Source organism: Panthera tigris, chromosome B4 (genome assembly GCF_018350195.1).
Source record: "Panthera tigris isolate Pti1 chromosome B4, P.tigris_Pti1_mat1.1, whole genome shotgun sequence".
Classification (NCBI taxonomy): Eukaryota; Metazoa; Chordata; class Mammalia; order Carnivora; family Felidae; genus Panthera; species Panthera tigris.
Window position 1 is genome coordinate 68,884,970 of NC_056666.1, and position 23,146 is coordinate 68,908,115.

The following is a 23,146-nucleotide window of genomic DNA, read 5'->3' on the forward strand; positions in this document are numbered from 1 at the left end:
TGTCATGTGCACCTGGATATTAGCTGTCACTCTGTGGCCATGTGGTTGAGACCAAGCTCACATGCTGAAAATGCTGAAAAACAGACAGTACCTAGCTTCTGATGACACTGTTCAGCTGTAGAAATAGCCAATCTTGAAACTGCTTACAGTCTAGGCTCCTAGTTATCAGGGATCTCAGCCCTAAAGATTCCAAAATTGTTTTTGATTGCTAGAATAATTCAGACACATCATTTGAAGAAATTAAACATTTATCAAGTACATGTTTATTTAGCAACAGCAATACAGTTTCTCAAGAAAAAGAGGAACTGAATTCCCCCACAACAGAACAAAGCAACTTTCCATTATTCTCAGGTTACATCCAAATCTATCATCTTATACCCCTTTAATAAATTTCAAGATATACCAAATACTGGGAGGAAGATAACCAAATTATCCTAAAACCGTAATATTTTAAGGTAAAAGGCAGTTTAAGGGTAGTAATTTCTATATATCACAGTACACCAACAGTCCTTCCTGTAGCTTTAGGACCAAACTAACTCAAAATATTAATGTATTTATGCAAAATGCTTATGAAAAATTGAAACACTTGCAAATTTTTCCAGTTTCTGATTTCAAGGACAGGTGCAAACCATCATCCCCTTCATAGATCTTCTATTACAGCATCCATAAAAAACCATTGGTCCAGCTCTCAAACACTGATGACAATGCATATGATGTATGTGGGTTTTGCTAAGTCTTGAATAGATGACCTATTCTACAGGTATACTACAAACCCTGAATTATTTTTGCACAACATTCCAATATTCCCTGAAGAGATTTTATACAAAGTTAAAAACAGCTATTTTCCATCACAAAGTTAACTTACTTTTTAAATGGAATAACACTGTTGCGTTCTCTTCATGTTTTACAAGGAGTTGCATGGTAATACGTGTGTGAATATGCTCACAAATTCAGATTGTATATATAAACTAAACATAAGCAAAGGTTCCGCATCAGTTCTTAAGTTTGATATTAAAATGCCTGACCACAGACCCTTCAAAAAGCATTCACAGTATTGGTAATAAGACAAATTTTCAAGAGATTTTTTTTTCCCTATCTTTTCAAAGGCACTCTTTTGTTTACAAATTGAGTTTATAGAAAATTCTAAACAAACAGTACCATTAGACACTTGGAATTATTGGTAGAGATAAGAGATATGGTGACGACATACTGTTTTCCATTTAAAAGTAAATTTGACATATAATCAATTTTGAACTACCTAGTCCAACAGCTATTCCACATTCTTCTCATGGTTGAGTAATTCCTAGATATCTGAATTAACATTATAGTCATTTTTCATTTAAAAAAAAAAAAAAGAACATTCCTGTGCCACCTCTTAGACTTGTCTTAAGTTTATATAACTTGGTTTTAGAAATCTGGTTTCATGTTCAGTTAATTAGGAAACAGCAAATATCAGAACAGCTTAGCCAGACTTTAAGAGGCAAAAAAGGGTTGCTTTGGCAATGTATAAAAGGATAACTGTTACAGTACAAATCACTATTTAATCTACTTTTATTAAATATTAAAATGCATAAGGCAATTGTTGTTTTAAGACACTTGAAAGACATTTAATGAATGGATAACTGGCCCCACACCTGAAATATTGCACCCCTCCTATCCTTCTCTATTTACTCTAAGGAACCAAAAGAGTTATTTAAAAACAAAAAAACAGATCCATGATCTTTCTAAAACACTTCAAAGAGGTTCTGATTACCATTAAAGTATTTATTACTTACAGTACAAACTTCTGAGAGACACTGAATGGTATCTTTTCAGGCTTTTCCCTTCAGTGTGTTTCTCCTATTCTCTTGAATCCATTCTTAATGGTGTGACTGCAAATATGTCTACTGAGGAATCAATAGATGTGATTTATTGTGTAAACTGCCATTCAAAGCAGGGCAATGATTCCCAAATCTGGCTTCCTATCAGTTTCATGTAAAAAACTGCTGCTAAGATTCCTGGGGCCCTTCGGACCTAACCAAGCCATCCCCTCCACCCCAGCCTCCCCTGTGAATCCATGTGGTTAGTCTTGCATAACCCAACACCTGGGATGACTTTAGAACAATATTATAAAGGAGGGTATCTGTCATCATGTTTCCACAGGTCTTAGCTCACAAACTGGGATCCAGGTAAAAAAAAATACAATGTTGATCATCATCACTAAATTTAGGTCAGTGAGTAGAGTGACCGGAAAAAGACTCTAGTATTGATAAATCAGACCAAGGTAGCTGTGCTGCCCACCTCTATGAAAGCCAACACCCCTCCTGACCCTGGAGGGTCTCATGAACTGAAACACAAGCCAGGAAGACAGTTGCATGGGGAGGGGGTGCTAAACTAAAAAGTGACTGTTTCCATAGCATTTCTCTCCATCTCCACTTCTCGATTTTCCCACTCTCATTCCATCTTTTCTCTTACTCTGCCGTTTGCCATTCTCACTTTTATTCCCTTCTCTTTCCTCACTTTTCTCACTTTCTCTTTTTTCCTTCTCTTTATTTGATTATTCATTTATAATCACCCCTTTCTGCTCTGCTTTCTCTTTCTTAAAAACTCCTCCTTACATAATATAAGCAAATTCATACTGGAGATATAATACATGTCAGAAAACACTCATCCACTCACCCTAAGGAAACAAAATGATATGTAGAGGAGGCAACATGACAAAACAGAACCTCAACAGTAATGCTCGTGTGGCATGTACAAACCATAGAGAATGCATTCAAATCCGTCATTTCTGTTGAGTCACATAACTTCCTGACTTACGACTTCTGAGTCTCATGAGGTGGGAAGAACATATTGATTGTTTACAAACCAAGGCACATGGAAGGTGAAATGAAATGCCTGGGATCCCAGGCCAAGAAAATAATCCAGATGTAACACACAGACTAGTTTTCTTTCCACTATACCAGTAACATCTCATGGGAGGCAAGACGAAAGAGCAACAGATAAGCGGTACTATTATTTCAGGTTCTAAAGTGTCCAAAAGATAACTGGGGTTACCTTATATATTATGAACTATTCCTCACAAGGAAAAAAATTTTATGTATTGCTTTAAAATGTAAATCACAATATATATTTTCTAAAGGTTTCCAAGTTCTTTTAAGATGGCTACTTCATACAAATAAAGTTTGACTACAGTTTGAAGTCATTCCACTTTGGTAATACCGTAGCCCAGAGATCGTTCTGAGGTCAGAATTGTTCTAACACAAAGACTCAAAGAACATTATATAATGTAATTTATATAAACTGCATAGATATACTGTTTTATGAAAAGAAATATAATATGTTCTCTAAGTTGTTCTACAATTTTATTTCATTAATGCTGAGAACTGCCTTTCTTAAGAATTCTCAAAGAAAAAGTTACCCTATCTAAAGATAAATTCAGAAAACTCATTTTACTATTGTTATGAACTTTCTGTAATAACCTAAATTTTAGGTAAATATAGCCCCTGAAGTAGGAAGTTTTCACCATACCCCAATTTATGGTAAAATGCCCAATTAAGTCAGGTCTGAATAAACCAGATGAAGAACCTTCTAACTGATCTACAGTATGGAGCATGTGACAGTGAAAATAAGTCACAACATGAGACCACAGTATACAGTTCAGTTGGATTAAATCATGACCATGCTCTACACAGTCCCAACCCACTCTATTAGAGGCTCTCTGTTCACTGAGGAAATTAAAACTAAGAAACTTACTAATAATATAAATTCCTATTTTTTCAATAACCCCAATTACTCTAATATTTCAGAATCACATTTATAATCCAGCTGTGCCAAGAATTATGGTATTCTAACTTCAATCTTCAAGTTGGCAAAATGATTCCTAATAGTTCCAAACTAGCTGACATCAGAATCACCTGAGGTGCTTATTAAAAACAGAATCATAGGACTTATTTTTGTACCCTAATTCTAACATCGGAGACAATTAAGGAAATTTGCTTAGGAATGGATAGTAAATGAAGTCAAAGGAGGTATGATGTCATCATAGTTACCAAAGTACTTACAGTGATGAAATAATAGGCTCTCTGGGATTTTCTTTAAGAGACTCTTCAGCAAAGAAAAGGGGAATAGATAATGCAAACATCGTTAAGATATTTTAAGGGTTTGATCTGGGCAAGAAGTACCACTGTACTGTTCTACTTTTGTGTAGTTTTTAAATCTCTTCACTAAAAAAAAAAATGTTTGCAGACTCCATCCTAGACACAGTGTACAAGAGTCTCCTAAGTGAAGCCCAGGGATCCACACTCAACAAGCTCCCCACGAGAGTCTAATATAGACAGGCAAAGTTCTCTCTTGGGGGCCACTAGAAATGATCTTATATGTACCCTCCAAACTTCAAAATTCTAGGATTCTCATTTTCTACTCAATAAACTCAATTTCAGCACAGTTCACAAGATCTCATATTCACCATGGCATTCTGCCAACGACATAGAGGCTGTGTTCTCTAAACCCATCTATTCGAAGAATGCTGGGCTGGTTATTAACTTCCAATTTGCCTTTTTTACACCTTCCTCTCTCAATTTGACCCTGACTAAAGTGAAAAAGACAGGGGACAACCACACTGACCATGTCTATCTGCATATGTCATGTTCCACAGAGGGCACTCTAGCTTTATAAAGCTAATCACCACTATTTTCACGCAAGTGGTATTCTTCCTTCATGATTTTCCCTTCTCTAAGTATTAAGATATCAAAAGGGAAAAGAATAACCATGTAGTACTTACTAAAGTGAGACATACACTGCAGGACAGTACATGCTAAGTACTCAGAATCTACAGTTACGTTAGAGAGTAGTCAAGAACACTAAGAGAAGTAATGTTTCAAGATTAAAAGAAAGTCTTAAGTGATGCTCAAAAAAGGAAGACATGTACATTAAACCAATCAAAACTACTTTTTTAATACTCAGAACAATCTTCTTAATCCAAATCATTCATGAACGTTGTCTGACTGACTTAAAAGTAAGGCTCTCTACATTTGCTTCTTCAAAAGTATCTTGCAAAGCCATTCTGAGGTAGAAGGAAAAAAAAGTTTAAATGGACCACTTTTTTTCCTGCTTCATTGTAACCAATACTACTGTTCACAGGAAGTATACAGCTTATGCATTTTGGTCCATCACATTTTCCACAATCACGGAAGTATACTAGTTAGGTTCTCATTTATGATCAGCAGATCTTTTGCTTCCAGAATGCCCAGTAAAGCTGAAAATTTTCATTTAAAGTGATGAAAATTTCCAAAAATATCTGTTTAACAATCTCAGATCTGAGTTTTGGCAAGACAGGTTAGCATATACAAATGAAAATACTACGTTTCACAAACACACAAAGAGACAAAAACTCCCAACATTTTTACCGTTTTTTTCACTTTCTTATACAGCTCAGTTTTAAACGTGCAGCTTACTTATAATCTAATCTTAAACATGATTGTCACAGAAATAGTTTAAAACAGAGATGAAATGTATAAAGGCACACATCGATTGTCAATAGTTACATCGGTTACATCACATTGCTTTAGAAACAGAACACGTTCTGTTCCTGTAAACTTTGTGTCACACATTTAAAGTGAGGTTAGTGCTGACATAAAACTACTGCTATACTCACAGTTTGAGTGTTTTCACTGTGTATGAGGTACATTTTCTCCATCCATACACCCCTACTGTTCTTACTTACTTGAGAAGAGTCAACCAAATTCTGTAGGCTACAACCATTCAATGTTTTCATCAATACTGGAATGACAGCAAATAACATTACAAAACATCAGAGATCAAAAGTGTCTTCTTGTTGGGATCCAATACTTTAACTTATTCTTCATTACATGAATATTTGCTTATTTAACTTCTTCAGGAAAAACAATTATTCTGAAGATGAATAATTCCTTCCTGAACACTTCATTCAAGACTATTCCTTCACACATACCCCTGATATTTTGTTGTTTTAATTCATTTGATTTGGCAGTCACCAAGAATCACCTTTCCTTTGGTGGTCTATCATAACGATCTTGTATGCTTTTTGTTAGCTGTTTGATAAATATTTTGTAAATTTTTCCACAGTAGGTATGGACTGTCTTTTGTAGTTCCAGTTCTAAAGGTTTTAATAAGGAACGGATGTTGTCATCTTTAAAAGAACACTAGAGAAAGAAAATAAAAAGACAAAGATATATATAAAAATTTAATTAAACTCCAAACAACTTCTTCAGTCAATTTAATGTTGGTAACTTCCAGTCTCACAAAAAGTATATATGCTCAACAAATATGTTCAATGAATTAAATGGCTGTATGATCTCACATTAGTGGAGAAAGTCAGAGTAAATCACTGGGGGCATCAGGGAAAGTTTTTCAGAGAAGATGTAATGGAGGCAGGGCATCCCAAGCCAAGGCAAGAAAGAACATGTACAAGGGGCAGAGAAGGCCCAGAGACACGTACTGGTATAAGATGATGATCAAAAGTTCTGAAGGTGTCTGAGAGACACTAAGGAAGGACGAAAGTCACTCTGATAACAGTGTTGAGGCTGTACTACAAAGGACTGAGAGAAAGCCATGGAGTGGGAGGAATGTAAAACGCCAGCACAGTTCAGGGTTTCCCGAAGAGCCCCTAACTGCACAAAGGGGTCCCATGGGTAAATGCATTTGGGAGCTGCTGCACATCATGCACTCTTCGTGGGAACTCACACTGGCACATGAAAAGCCTAGGGGCACCTGGGGGGCTCAGTCGGTTAAGCATCTGACTTCAGCTCATGTCATGATCTCACGGCTTGGGAGTTCGAGCCCTGCATCAGGCTCTGTGCTGACAGCTCAGAGCCTGAAGCCTGCTTCAGATTCTGTCTCCCTCTCTCTGTGTCTCCACCCCCTCCCCCACCACTTACACTCTGTCTCTCTCTCTCTCTCTCTTAAATATGAATAAACATTTTTTAAAAAGAAAGAAAAAGCAAAGCAAAGCAAAGCCGTAAACAGTAAAATGAAAAATACACATGTTGAACATTGTTTGGCCCACTATTTCCAAAATGTATTTTTGACCAGTCCTTTTTCCCTGTAAAATACATTAATATCCCAAGGAATATATTTTGAAAAATACTGTAGTAGCAGCTAAGTGGAAATAACTTGTGATTTTAGTGTTTTCAACCAGCTCTGTTTTTTTAAAATAATTTTTTCAAGTTTATTTATTTTGAGAGAGAACGGGAGAGCACAAGTTGGGGAGGGACAGAGAGAGAAGGGGACAGAAGAATCCCAAGCAGGCTCCATGCTGTCTGCGCAGAGCCCATTGCAGGTCTCGATCCCAAGAACGCGAGATCATGACCTGAGCCGAAACCAAGAACAGGACGCTTAACCTACTGAGCCACCCAGGCATCCCTAACCAGCTATATTGTTTTATTTGGCCTTTGCAACCAGGCATTTTTTCAATTAGAATGATAGATGGGGCTTGAAAATGGAACATTTTATGTGAAAGTTTGGTATCAGTGAAATATGCAAGATCTTGAAGGAAATCCAGAACCTGAAATCACAGAAGGATCAAATGACCTGAGGTCATTCCCAAGGTTCACCACCATGACACTGAGGGGAAGGAAAGGAAAGGAAAGGAAAGCACCACTTGAATCACAATTAGTGAGTCTGCAGGAAGCCACAGCCAACCTTTGGAAACAGGATGAACTTGGATGATAATTTGTAACATGGCTTTTATCACTGTATAGATGTAAACAGATGCTAAACCTCAGTATCTCTTCAGAAAGAAAACTATGAGCATTAACTGCATGAAACCATCACTCTGGGGGTGATTTTCAAAACCCAATCATATACACTGAAGATAAACATTGTTTTGAAGATCAAAAAAAGGGGGGAAGAGGAGCTTCACTAGGAAGAATGTAATGAAAATAATAATTAAAAAAAAGAAAGAAAGAAAATAACTGACACATAGGTATCTGGGAGAAATTAAAAGCTGGACTTGTTTTGTTTTGTTTTGTTTTGGTTTGTTTTGGTTTAAAGGACCTCCTACATGCAAAGCACCTAAGAGCTTTAAATGTATTAAGCATTTAAGCCTCACACCAACTTTAGGAATGGTAATACAATTACCCCCCTTACAATCAAGCAACTAAGTTACAAACAACTACGGCAAGGAGAGAGAATTCGCCTAGTTACAAAGGTAGTAAGCAGCCAAGCCAGAATTCAACCCCAGCTCCAAAACTACAAGCTGCTGGCCACCACACAGCACTGCTTATCCAAATAAATATACGAAACTGTGTCAAATCAGTTTCAAAAGTCCTGTTGAAAGGTAAAGCTCAATTAACAGTGGGAAACTGGGAAAACAGCTATACTGGGTAAAGGTGTGCCTAAAATTTGGGGTTAAAAGCAGCAGCCATGTTGAACGAGGCAACCTTTATCAAGTGACACTGTCAAGTAACATCTCAACGTACGCAAAACACATGCTTGGACAACTGTGTTTGAGAGGCAGATAATACTGTGAAGACCAAACTACGATCTTTTTCTTACTCAGCAATGACAATAAAATAAAAATATTACAAAGCTGCTTAAAAGTTAATTCCCAGAGGGGCACCTGGTGGCTCAAGCAGTTAAGCGTCTGATTCCTGATTTAGACTCAGGTCATGATCCTATGGTTCTGTCAGTGCAGAGCCTACTTGCTATTCTGTCTCCCTCTCTCTCCGCCCCTCCCCCGTTTGCTCTTTGTATCTCTCAAAATAAAAATAAACTAAAAAAAAGAGTTAATTCCCACAAATATGAAGTACTTGAGATTCAGTTAATTCATTTTCATGTTATTTAAATCCAAGTGCTTGTGGTTAAAAAATTTTTTCTTCCCTGAGAAACTATTTTGATGGAAGATTTTTATGAAATAATAACAGTGCCTCATGAATTAGAGCTCTAATTTTAGTCCCAATAACAACTAATTTTACCTTTAAGACAGAAGATGATAAATTACCAAAATTTCCAACTATATAAATACAGCCTGAAGCCCCAGCACCTTCTGCCATTCATATAATCTGTAGCACCAAAAAGTTGTGCAGGACATAACTTGCATCTAGGTGCTCCCCTTCCCAGAGGCCACATGTGGCCTTTCCTGACTACAAGCCTCTTTCCACACTGGATGCTGTGCCTGACTCATTCACCTTTCCTTCTCTGCCTAGTACTCATCCTTGTAGCTCAGTTCAAATGTCTGCACTTCTGAGAAGCCTTTCCTCATACAGTTAATCACTCCTTCTTCACTGGCACAGTACCCAGTACACAAACTTTTAAGATCATGCTTTTATACATAAGACTGTCAGTTGAAAGGCAGTGAATAAGTATTGAGGCTAAGATGACCACAATTAGATAATCTGAGGCATTTTCAAAGAATAGAACAGGTTTTTAAAAGATGACAAAATGGCAATTCAATCCAACAAAATGCTGAGAGCCAAGTACACACAAGAAGGTCCAATAGTAACCCTAAACCACGATTTCACCTTCCATGGTTTCTGTTCCCTGCAGCCAACTGCAGTCTGGAAGCAGATGGTCCTCCTTCTGACACACTGTGAGAAGGTCAACAATAGCCTAACGCTGCTACAATGCCTACATCATTCACCTCACTTCATCCCATCACACAGGCATTTCATCATCCCACATCATCACAGGAAGAAGGGTGAGCATAGGACAATAAGATATTTTGAGAGAGACTACATTCACATGACTTTTATTACAATATATTGTTATAACTGTTCTATTTCATTATTGGTTATCGTTAATCTCTTATGTGCCTAATTTATAAAGTAAATTTTATCACAGATATGTATGTATAGGAAAAAACAAGTAGGTATAGGGTTCAGTACTATCTACAGTTTCAGACATCCACTGGGGGTCTTGAAACATGACCCATGGATTAGGGGTGGGGACTACCATTGCATAGGAGGGAAACACTCAGGACTCCCTTGCAGAGATAGTTATGCAAATATAAGCAGGATGTGGAGTAAATCAAAGTTAACACAGAACCACCAAGAAATGTAATTCAGAATGAAATACATGAAGCAGAAAATACCTTATAGAGCAATAAAATGTTTTGTTCCCATTTTGCATTCGCAATTTCTAATCTTAATATTTTTATTCACTCAACAACTAATATTTAACAAATACGTATGGACTGTAAAACCTGATTTGCTGGAAGACACAGCCATGCATTTACATTTTAAAGATGGTTCATATCCTTTATAATTCAAATTGTTCATCTGCATTCAATGGCTATGACTCAGTTTCTGTCTGAAACTCACATAAATACCCTTGTCTGAATGCAATGCTTTTAAAAATTACACTTCTCGCTGAATTATAGATAAGGGAAGATAAAAACACTAAGCAAGAGCACCATAAAAGACTGATTAACTTCATTAAATTGAAAAATGGAAACATACAGCAATAGTTAATACAGATCCAAAACAAACACAAATAATCATTAATTCAGTATTTAAAAATATTTTAAAAGATTTATTTTTTAAAAATCAAGCATAATTAATCGCCTTAAAACCATTACTCATCTTTTCAAAGGTATATATTTACCAAAGATAAAAGAAAAGATCATATAAAACTCGTGAGATTTAATTCCTCAATAACCGATTTTCTTAATGCTCAAAGGAAACAAAGAAATCCTATTTTTATAGGAATGCATTTCTTTTCAATCGTGCAGTCTCAGAATCCCAAAAGTACTTTTCTTCATTTTTATCACCTTTTGACAACCCACGATAAAGCATTATTAATATACAAAATTGATTTCTGAGGGCATACAAGGTCTGCTACATTAAAATGAACATCAACACTAAATTTTATAATTCTTCGGTGTCACTGTATCATGATAAACTGATTACCCAGAAACTTTATCTGTCAAGTTTATAGAAGAAGAAACTTAGCAAATACACAAAATGGTAGCCTACAATGCTCTCAGCACTGCGCCTACCACCACGTTTGAGAAACACCAATTTCCAGGAAAAAACTTCAGTTCCTTATCACTGCAGATCATCACTTAACCTGGCCCTGCACCAGCACACTGACCCCATCCCAGCCACTGCGAACCCAGCACTCCATCCAACTGAACAGCTCCACACCTGACCTCTCTGTGGACTTTTTGTGAAAAAAGCATTTTTTGTGTAGAAAACCCCTGAACCTTTTTCTCAAGCAGTACTCTGCCCAGAAAGACCATCCTCCTGGAAAACTCTTACTCATTCAAGGCCCACTTCAAATGCCTCCTTGTGAGGCCTTCCCTGGCCCTTCAAGGCAAAAAGCTCTTAACAGTTTCAGTACCATCTCTGTCACAACGGATTATAGTTAAGTATTTTCATTCTCATTCCTATTAATGAGGATGTACTAGGCCAGTTATTAGCAATAAAAAAAACAAGTATCTAGAAAATAGGGTCAATCAGCTCTTGTCCTGACCCCCACACTTAAACCAAACTAGCACTATTATCTATTTATGTTCTGTCTTCACATCCACATAAGATTAGGCACAGTCTAGTCGAACAGAGTACATCTGCATGAGGGATAAGTGGTTACATGTATTTCTCCCAAAGTATCAGTGAATTAGCTGCATAGACAGTGAAGACATAGCCCATTAAGCAAAATCATAAATCCATTTGGATTTGCCCCAAGTCTTGGTCCCCAACATATTCACGGAGACCTGGTTCATGCATCCATCTAGGGGTATGTAAAGTATAATCGCTCCCTTGGCACAAAAACAGACACATAGACCAATGGAATAGAATTGAAACCCCAGAACTAGACCCACAAACGTATGGCCAACTAATCTTTGACAAAGCAGGAAAGAACATCCAATGGAAAAAAGACAGTCTCTTTAACAAATGGTGCTGGGAGAACTGGACAGCAACATGCAGAAGATTGAAACTAGACCACTTTCTCACACCATTCACAAAAATAAACTCAAAATGGATAAAGGACCTGAATGTGAGACAGGAAACCATCAAAACCCTAGAGGAGAAAGCAGGAAAAGACCTCTCTGACCTCAGCCGTAGCAATTTCTTACTTGGCACATCCCCAAAGGCAAGGGAATTAAAAGCAAAAATGAACTACTGGGACCTTATGAAGATAAAAAGCTGCTGCACAGCAAAGGAAACAACCAACAAAACTAACCAACGGAATGGGAAAAGGTATTTGCAAATGACATATCGGACAAAGGGCTAGTATCCAAAATCTATAAAGGGCTCACCAAACTCCACACCTGAAAAACAAATAACCCAGTGAAGAAATGGACAGAAAACATAAATAGACACTTCTCTAAAGAAGACATCCGGATGGCCAACAGGCACATGAAAAGATGCTCAACGTCGTTCCTCATCAGGGAAATACAAATCAAAATCACACTCAGATATCACCTCACGTCAGTCAGAGTGGCCAAAATGAACAAATCAGGAGACTATAGATGCTGGAGAGGATGTAGAGAAACAGGAACCCTCTTGCACTGTTGGTGGGAATGCAAATTGGTGTAGCCACTCTGGAAAACAGTGTGGAGGTTCCTCAAAAAACTAAAAATAGACCTACCCTATGACCCAGCAATAGCACTGCTAGGAATTTACCCAAGGGATACAGGAGTACTGATGCATAGGGGCACTTGTACCCCAATGTTTATAACAGCACTCTCAACAATAGCCGAATTGTGGAAAGAGCCTAAATGTCCATCAACTGATGAATGGATAAAGAAATTGTGGTTTATACACACAATGGAGTACTACGTGGCAATGAGAAAGAATGAAATATGGCCCTTTGTAGCAACATGGATGGAACTGGAGAGTGTGATGCTAAGTGAAATAAGCCATACAGAGAAAGACAGATACCATATGGTTTCACTCTTACGTGGATCCTGAGAAACTTAACAGAAACCCATTGGGGAGGGGAAGGAAAAAAAAGAGGTTAGAGTGGAAGAGAGCCAAAGCATAAGAGACTCTTAAAAACTGAGAACAAACTGAGGGTTGATAGGGGGTGGGAGGCAGGGGAGGATGGGTGATGGGTATTGAGGAGGGCACCTTTTGGGATGACCACTGGGTGTTGTATGGAAACCAATTTGACAATAAACTTCATATATTGAAAAGAAAAATAAAAAAAATAAAGTATAATCGCTCCCTGCCAACTCACCTTAATTACATAAAAGAGGATTGTTAAGACGGGGGAAAAAAAGAACAGATATCTAAGGCAAGGGTGGGGGAGGGGCAGTATAATTTTTTTCATTGTCAATATAAAGCAGATGCTTAAAAGAGGAAAATGAGTGATGGGCACTGAGGAGGGCACCTGTTGGGATGAGCATTGGGTGTTTATGTAAGCTAATTTGACAATAAATTATATTAAAAAAATAATAATAATAATAAAAAAAGGAAACCCCAGACACCAGCATGTGGGGGGAGGGGGGGGAGGTTTAAAAAAAAAAAAAAAGAGGAAATCCCGTTTACAAAGGCAACAAAGAAATTAAAATACTGAAGCATAAACTTACGATCTGTTCAAAATATGAACATATCTATTAAACATTCATGAAAGACACAAATGGAAAGATAGCCCTTGTTCTTGATTAAGATGTCTCAACAACCAAACGTCTCAATACCATCAAAATGTCTGCAGCTCCTAAGAAGCGGACTCACTACCAATAAAAATACAAAATGAGTTAATATTTGTAGAAAAAGATATCTACAATAGCTAGGAAAACAGTAAAAACAGGCTCTGAAGAAGTAACCCTACCAAATATTAAAACATAACACAACACCTTTATAATTAAAATAGTATTGCATTAGTACAAAAATAGGCCAATGTAACAAAACAGAAAATCCAGATATTACAACAGAACTTTAGTATATAATAAAGTCAGTATCTCAAATCTTTGGGTTAAAGACAGACTTAAATAAACGGGTATTCAGTCAAGATAGCCATTTGGGAAAAGGTCCATACCTCACCGAATACAAAAGATTAAGTTCCAAATTGAGCAGAAGACTAAATGTAATAAATGATACAGTATGCAGGTGAATTTTTCTACAACCTGAGTGTAAGAATTAAAAGGTTTCTAATTACGAATTTTTCTTAAAGCTTTTAAAAACTTGATTACATAAAATTAAAAAAAAATTTTAATGGCAAAAAATGCTATAAACAAAGTAGAACTGGCAGAAAATATTTCCAGCAGATATCACAGATAAAGGACTAATGTCCCTCAAATACAAAGAACTTGCAACAATTGGCAGGAAAGGAGGGGGGAAGCAAACACCAAAATTCCCTCATGGTGATGGTTGCACAACTCTGTAAATATGCTAAAAATTACTGAATTATGCACTTTATTTTTTAATTTTTAATGTTTATTTAATTTTGAGGGAGAGAGAGAAAGAGTGCAAGCAGGGAGGCGGGGGGTGGCAGGGCAGAGGGAGAGGAAGACACAGAATCCGAAGCAGGCTCCAGGCTCTGAGCTGTCAGCCCAGAGTCCAAGGTGTGTCTTGAACTCATGAACTGCAAGATCATGACCTGAGTCAAAGTCGTAAGCTTAAGGGAATGAGCCACCCAGGAGCCGTGAATTATGCACTTTAAATGAGTGAACTTTGTATATATAAACTATGTGTCTAGAAAATTATTTATTTTTTTAATGTTTATTTATTTTTGAGAGAGAAAGAGAGCACAAGTTGGGGAGGGGCAGAGAGAGGGAGACACAGAATCCAAAGCAGCTCCAGACTCTGAGCTGTCAGCACAGAGCCCAACACAGGGCTGAAACCCACGAACCATGAGATCATGACCTGAGAGTCGGACACTTAACCAACAGAGCACCCAGGTGTCCCTCAATAAAATTATTTTTAAAAACCTATAGAATAGGTAAAAGAGACCTGAAAGAAAATTCACCAAAGAAAAGATATGAAAATGGCCCTTACATATATAAAACGATGCTGACCTCACTCATAAAAGAAATTAAAACTAAACTAAGATTCCATTTCTCACTCATCAAAATGGCAAAATTTTGAAGGCTTGAAAACACACTCTACTGATGAGGCTGTTGGGAAATAGGCCTCCTCATAAAATGTGGGCAGGAATTCAAATAATCCTTCTGTAGGGGAAATAGGCAGTATCTTCAATCCTTAATGCCACTTGCAGGAACTTACCCTGAAGATACATCTCCCATCAATACAAACATATATACGGCAAGGTTATGCACTGCTGCATTATTCAGAATTCAATATGTTGGAAACTACGAAAATGTTCAAATGTAAGAGATTGCTTGAATAAACGCTGGTATATACACAAAACTCTGAAATAGGATACAGTCTTTAAAAAAAAAAAAGATAAATGGGTGGGGGGGATGGGTGAAACAGGTGATGGGCATTAAGGAGTGCACTTGTGATGATCACTGAGTGGTGGATATATAGAATTGTCTAGTCACTATACTGTACACCTGAAACTAACATAACACTGCATGTTAACTATACTGGAATTAAGATAAAATTTTTTAAAAAGAGGAAGAGATTTATTAATACATGAATTTTTAGACTTTTAAGTGAAAAAAACAAAGAGCAAATAATATAAACAGTATGCTTATATTTTGTGTAAGAAAAGGGGGATTACAAAAAAAAAAGAAAAGGGGTATTACAAAATATACATGTATCTGCTCATATATACAGGAAGGACAAATCAGAAAACAATGAAACGGGTAATTTATGGGTTTGGGGGCTTGGGGTGGAAGGGGAGGGGGAAAAGTGATACTTCTGAGTAAACCTTTATATAGTTTTGACTTTTATTAACATTTAGCATATCAAATTAAAGTTGAATCAGTAGGAGCATCTGGCTGTGTCAGTCAGTAGACATGCAACTCTTGATCTTGGGGTTGTGATTAACTCCCCACACTGGGTGTGGAGATTACTTAAAAATAAAATCTTAAAAAAAATAAAAATAAAAAAATAAAGTCGAATCAATAAAGGAGGAAAAAAACTTAAAACCGAAAGCATATCGAAGCAAATAAACCCAACTGTATTTCAAATGAATAAAATAACCACACTGAAAGGTAGGAAAAAAAACTAATCCAAGTAGCTGCTGAACACAGTATTGAGTACATGCCCTCATGGGGGTATGGGGGGAAAGTGGTAGATAAGGGGAACAAATCCTTAACTCTTCTTAGTAGGTTGGTTTTTACCAAAGAATACAGCATTTCTAAAATTATTTTAAATGTATTGTAAGATTAAGCAGATAGGAAGTGCTTTATGTCAAAAGGCAGGATTCTAACTGTGGAAGGAGCTAAAACATGAAAACAGAGTAGAAAGCAGGAAGAGCCTTGGGGCAACAGTGGAGGCATCAGTGTGGGTACATGATTGTATATCATATACACTGAATGCATATATGTGTGTATTTAATTTTCCTCTCTCTGTCACTGAAAGAGCTCAGTGGCAAAGACAGTGGCTCAGAAGCAAAGACACCCTTGTGGCAATAAGCATGCCTAGCACCCAGAGCCCTCTGAAAGAAACCAGAGCTCCTTTGACAGATAGCTATTTTCAGGGTTAAGACAGGGAAGGTAAAACAAGTTGAGCCTAGCATATTTTGTTGAAAAAATAATAAAGAGGGGTGCCTGGATGCCCAGTCGGTTAAACATCTGACTTTGGCTCAGGTCATGATCTCATGATTCGTGGGTTTGAGTCCTCTGTCGGGCTCTGTGCTGACAGCTCAGAACCTGGAGCCTGCTTCAGATTCTGTGTCTCCCTCTCTCTCTTTCCATCCCCCATTCATGCTCTCTCTCTCTCTATCAAAAATAAGCATTAAAAAAAATAATAATGAAGTGGTACTCAAAACAATGATGGGAATATGTCAGATGAGCACACGAGTTTACCAAAAGGGACTCCCAATGACCAAAATGGAAACAACTTAGGCATCAACATAATAAAAGCAAATACTGCATTATAAATCATTAAAAAAAAAAAAAAACCTATCAATGACTTCTTACTGTTAATGTACAGATCAATAAATTGATAAAAGGGGATGGCTCTACTTTACAGGAGAATGCTAGAGTGCCAAAGTTGTATGCAGAAGGAAAGCTAGGGCTGGATAATCATCAATTTGTGACTACCACAGTAAAGACTGGTTTGAACAAGAACCAACAATGGATGCTATATACAGTTTAGAAATTTTGATGAGAAGCAGGGTATTTCCATAAGAGGGAAAAAAACCTACACAGTGGAGAAACTGAATGACATTTTGAGTGAGTGATTAAAACCAGCATCACCAATGAAGGGCAGGCACACAAAGGTGACTGTGAACGTGATACACTGAGAAGGACACATCATTTACATAGTGTTTTGCCCTGGAGGACATACCCTAAACCTCATCATAAGGAAACATCAGACAAACCAATATAAAGAACAGTCTAATACAGAAGGAGGTAAAGAGGCTCTACTCTCCAAAAATGTCAATGTCATAAAAGACAAAGAAAAACTGAGAAACTGTTCTACATCAAGAAAGTAAAGACACATGAAAATAATATATCAATATTAAATTTCCTGAGTTTGGTACCTACACTGTGGTTAATAAGAGAATGTCCCTGTTCTTAGTGAAAACACACTCAAGTCTTTAAGGAATAGAAGAGCATTATGTGTGCAACTTATATTCAAATGGTTCAGAAAAAAACATGTCTATATAAGAAAGAGAACCAATGATAAAGCAAATGATGTAAAATGTCAGTAATTAATGAACATTAGTAAAGGATATGGACATTTTTTGTATATTCTTGCATATTCTCTAAGTTTGTAAGAATTTCAACATAGAAAGTTCAAAAAATAAAAGAACACATTCTTACATTTCTCAATGCTTCATAAATAGCTCTAAATGCTGGTTGTTTATCATCATGGTAAACACCTCTGTTCCCATGAAGAATAAAGATTCCTTCTTCTTCTGCTCCCTGGCAATTGCTTCCATATATACAATGATCTGGTCGATAATTCCATTGACATGGAAAAACAAAAAGGCTTTCTATGTGAAGAAAAATAAAACAATAAAGCAAATAACTCTAATTCCACGAATGAACATTCTGCAAAAATTTTAGTTTAAAAATACTGCTCTTACAGGAAATTTAAAATAGTGCAAAATACGTTTGGCATTTAGATCCCTTCCTACGAAAGCAACATGAAGAAAAGTTTAAAAATAAACGTTTTACTCTGTCTTAAACATAATTAGTGATATCCATTAATCAAAGTCAAATAAATGCATTTCTTCATTTTTGACTACATATTACCTGATTTTTTACAAATGCAAAGAATAAAAGAAATTTAAATGATTACCTGGATTATGAAAAAAGATGATATTCAACAGATCTTGATCCCCCCATGTGATATTCAGTTTGTATTTTTTAAGCAGTGGCATAAGTATATCTCCCCATCGCAGCCGTACAGCTGTCATGTCATTCTGTGGGGAAATACATCAAGAAATGCTCAGGCTTCCATGTTTCAAATGGCAGCACAAGGACAGTTCCCCATTCTTCCCTTAGCATTACAGAGTAGCACGGAAAAATGCAAACTTCTTCTCTTATAAAACCAAGTGACTCCAATGTAAACCTAAATGTGAGTAGGGAGCAGGGAAGATAACAAAAGAAGACATCTGAAGCTGCATGTAGAAGTCACAAAACTAATAAAAGTCAGGAAAGAATAGGAAAGAGAAAGTAGGTGACAGTGTAAAGTACTATGACTATGACCTTACCTTAAAATGCAGATAGTTTTAGTACTTGTATCATATGTCTAGATATCACCTATGTCTATGTCACAGAGTTTTTTGGGGTTCAACCTGTTAATGTATAAGGTACTTGGAACTTTTTATCTAATGTGTAAATAAAAAGTACCTGGCACATAGTACATACTTAATGTTAGCTATTACTGTTACCGTGATCACTATCATTCTTAGACTGATTTGCTAATTTTTTATAATTGACATTTCAAAGAAATCCACTTGAAACTGATAAATCAAAAACAGGTAGTGAATTTTATCATTTGCCTTTTCAGTCTCTATAAAGTTGCTCATAAGCTCATTATTTTAAAGCAGAAAGTCAAATACCCAAGGAAACAAAAGAGTTCAAAGAGGGCTCTGGATCTTGTGAATGTGGGTGACAAGCAGTGGAGCTGAATACTAAGCCTTTTCAACTCATTTCCTTCTTTTAAACTCTCCAGACTTAAACCAGTATTCCTCAAAGTGAAATTTACAGTGTGCAGAACAGTGAATTTTTTATGTCCTTCACAATATTAAGTACAGAAATTAAGAGTAACATTTAGAAACATTTATGGCAATTCAAGAGAATAATTTTATATTTAATCTAACATGTTTCTAGTCACACACACAAAAATGTAAAAAACATTTTTCTAGTAACTTATATACATCATTTTTACAAACATATTGGCTCATGAAAAACTAAATTTAAAATACAAAATTGATCCTCCATACACAGTTTGAATGGCATTGTTCTAAGCTATTCTAGGATATATAATAAACACAATGGGGGTGTAACAATCTATTCCTTAAGAAAGAGAAAGAAAAGCCAGAGTTTCTGGGGAAAAGCTACATATTTAAACTAAATATTATCTGCTATAGTCATATTACCCTCGTGCCAAGTCTCTCAACACAGTAAACACAGTAATTATAAAATAATCAGGAATTCCCCAAAACAATGACTGAAAGAAGTTTTATTTAAGGAAATAATAAGAAAATACTTTGTTGAAAGGACGACTCTGAAGTAAGTCATTTAGCATGTTAACTAAATGTTCTTAGGGTAAGAAAAGGGAAATCTGAATTATAAAAGGACAATGACTAGCAACACATTCAACACACAGGGCTGGTGAACCCCTTGTACCATGCCATTTTCAAATCTTCATTGGATTCTGTGCATTCAAATACATACATATAAATATATAAAGAAATACACCTATTCAGGGGCACCTGGGTGGCTCAGTCAGTTGAGAATCTGACTTCGGCTCAGGTCATGATCTCACGGTTCCTGAGTTTGAGCCCCGCATTGGGCTCTGTGCTGACAGCTCACAGTCTGGAGCCTGCTTTGGATTCTGTCTCTCTCTCTCTCTGCCCCTCCCCCACTCGCAATGTCTCTCTCTGCCTCTCTCTCTCAAAAATAAATTTTAAAAATATTTTTTAAAAAAGAAATATGCCTATTCAAAAAAAAAAAATCAATGAAAGATAAAATTACAAGGTCTAGTGAAGTCTTCAGAAAAAAAAAGGAAAATAACTTTAAGGAAAAGTTCTATAAAAATATTTGATAAAAATATATAAAAACCATGTTAAAAATAACACTATTATATGCTTATTATATAACCTAGAATATCCAAAACAACTAATGAAAAACTATACAAAATTAGTTTAGAAAAGAGGAATTACATATAAAAGAAGTTCAAGTTAATAGAAACTGTTTTAAAAATAGAGAAATGGTCAAGGGGTATGGACAAAGAGCCATTCCCAAAGGAGGAAACAGAAATGGCCAAAAATTAAATGAACACATAATTTTCCACACTGGTAGTATAGTTGACTAGGAAAGTGTAAGTTAAAATAGGAAGTACTTTTCAGTCATATAACTACATGCTCATACTAGTACACAAAAAAATAAAACCAAATCATCCATTCTCTGCAATCTCAAACACATATGTACTGATATAAAAATCAATTATATATTTATTGAGTGAAAAAGGCAAACTGAAGATATATAAGAGGAATTTATTTTATTTAGCTTATTTATTTATTTTGAGAGAGAGAGTATGAGAGAGCAGGGCAGGGGCAGAGAGAGAGAGAGACGGAGACAGAATTCCAAGCAAGCTGCAAGTTGTCAGCGCACAGCTTGATGTGGGGCTCTATCCCACGAACCATGAGATCATGACCTGAACCAAAATCAAGAGTTGGATGCTTAACAGACTTGAGCCACCTAGCTGCCCCTGTAAGAGGATTTTATAGGTAAGTGCTCATGTACATGTTTATCTGTTTCAAAACACATTTTTAATGGGTCTGAAAAATACAAAACAAAGTTTATGACGTCATTTGGGCAAAGAAATGAAACTGGGAATAGAGGTATGTAAAGGGTGGGACTTTTCTTTTTATTCTACATACAATTAAATAAAATTAAAAACATAAATTTTTTAGGGGCACCTGGGTGGCTCAGTCAGTTGTGTCCAACTTTGGCTCAGGTCATGATCTCTCAGTTCGTGAGTTCAAGCCTCGTGTCAGGCTCTGTGCTGACAGCTCAGAGCCTGGAGCCTATGTCAGATTCTGTGTCTCCCCTTCTCTCTGTCCCTCCCCTACTTGTGCTTTCTCTCTCTCTCTAAAAATAAACATTAAAAAAATTTTTTTTAAAGAGGCCTTATTTATATTCTTTGTTTTTTCCCAATAGAAAAAGGTTAAGAAGTATCCTAACAGGGATTCAAGACTGCAAATATAATCATAACAAAATACAAAGCAACAGCTTAACCACGACTGTATCATTGTGTACCATGCATAATGAGAAACAAAAAAGAAGCAGTTTTATTTGAATTTTTAATACATAACTATAATGCATCAGGTTGGAAATGAACAGTCATGAATTGTAGGAACTGTGTGACAGCAAAGCAAATTAAGAATTTAAAGTATGGTCATTATCTTAAATTCGTAGTCTTACAGCTTTTCATCCAATAAGAACCATAGGGCAACATTCACAGATGTGTACAAAACAGTTTAGAAAGTTACTACAAGTAATCAGTTATATCACTAGAGCCAGAAACTGTAGAATCAGTAGGAAAAAACAAGGCAATGTTTGCTACAGATATAGTCTGGAGAACAATCAGGAAAAACAAAGACAGACATATGAAAAAAGGAATCAAAAATTAATAAATTTTATAGAAACCTCTCAGCAATCATAAATATAGTAACATCTGAAAACAAAGCAAACCTCCATTGTTCCCACAGGGCAAGAACAGGTTTGGAAAACAAGGACAGTAGATGTGAAGTAAATTGCACCTGCTGAATTAATGTATAATCATGCCTCTCATAGCCTTCATTAGTAAGTCTATAATGCACAGATGAAAACACAAGTTTAAAAGTCTTGAAATGATTTCAACTCCCATATCTACATCTCTAGTTGGTTTTAGAACATGCCACGACAAAAAGAAGGGGAGAAACTGCTAAAGTATTCAAGAGTGACATTTAAGTAAGTAAAAGATAATCATAGATTTGAACTAGATAGTTGTAACTTTGAAACGTTTGAGACAATAAATAATGGTGTTATACTAAATTATCTCTATGGTTCTTTGCAACAGTAAACTTCTCATAATTCTATGAATTTTGAATGAAGAGTTACTGAGAAGTCATATTATTCCTTAGCAGATAATCTTACAGCACCATCTTCTGGTATAATATTACTGTGCATAGGCTAACAATCCAAAAAGGAAGACCTCATGGTATTATGCCTGTTTTATTTAGTAAAACCTATGGTTCATGAGATTTTAAAACTCAAGCTATATTAACAAATTGGGTACCTGAAGAAATGTTCACTGTTAAGAGCATAGGTTACACTAGCCTCATTAATGCATTCAATTGTAGGAGACAAAACTGAAAAGAATCAAGATTTCAGAAAGGTTCAGAAAACAGGGAAGCTAAAAAACAAAACAAAACAAACAAACAAACAAAACCAGGTTTACTACATCTACAGAAAATAAGGATGATGGGTACAAATGGTCCTAAGACTCAAATGTCAAGGCATGGGCGATGCTGCAAGCAGCAATGTTGCCTGTATCAGAGATAAATCGAGGAAACAACTCTAAGTGGGGCCAAGATTTAAATGAGACACACAAATGCAGTAATAAATAATGGTATTAATTCCAGTTCACCAGGAGGCATAAGAAAAATATCTGACAAATATACACACATATATCCTCATATCATAAAAGACATAATAGATTTTAATGTTTAACACAGCCCTAACTAGATATAAAGGGATAAACAGTAAGTCTATATGGGTGTTTCAGAAGTCACTGCTTGTAGCTAACATTTAGGTGTTACTATGTGCCATGCTCTGCACTAAGCATTTTCTTTTTATTTTTTATTTTAATTCCAGTATAATTAACATACAATGTTAGGTTCGTTTCAGGTATATACAACATAGTGACTCAACAATTCTATACATTAC

The 23,146-nt window shown here is 36.1% G+C and overlaps 1 protein-coding gene across 7 annotated transcripts in view; it reads right to left on the reverse strand.

The window, feature by feature from the left end:
• Window positions 1-230: 230 nt before the first annotated feature.
• Window positions 231-23,146, reverse strand: part of GXYLT1 (glucoside xylosyltransferase 1) — a 57,169-nt gene continuing 34,253 nt past the window's right edge. For 3 of the 7 annotated variants that reach the window (XM_042992117.1, XM_042992114.1, XM_042992112.1), the window contains 4 exons: window positions 18,285-18,408; window positions 17,804-17,976; window positions 6,004-6,161; window positions 231-5,760 (listed from right to left, as the gene is read on the reverse strand). In XM_042992117.1, the coding sequence (XP_042848051.1) occupies window positions 5,733-5,760; window positions 6,004-6,161; window positions 17,804-17,976; window positions 18,285-18,408 (483 nt within the window). In that variant the 3' untranslated portion in view covers window positions 231-5,732. Of the gene's footprint in view, window positions 6,162-17,803; window positions 17,977-18,284; window positions 18,409-23,146 lie in introns of all 7 variants that reach the window. The other 4 variants (XM_042992113.1, XM_042992115.1, XR_006219894.1 and 1 more) reach the window with 3 other exon arrangements.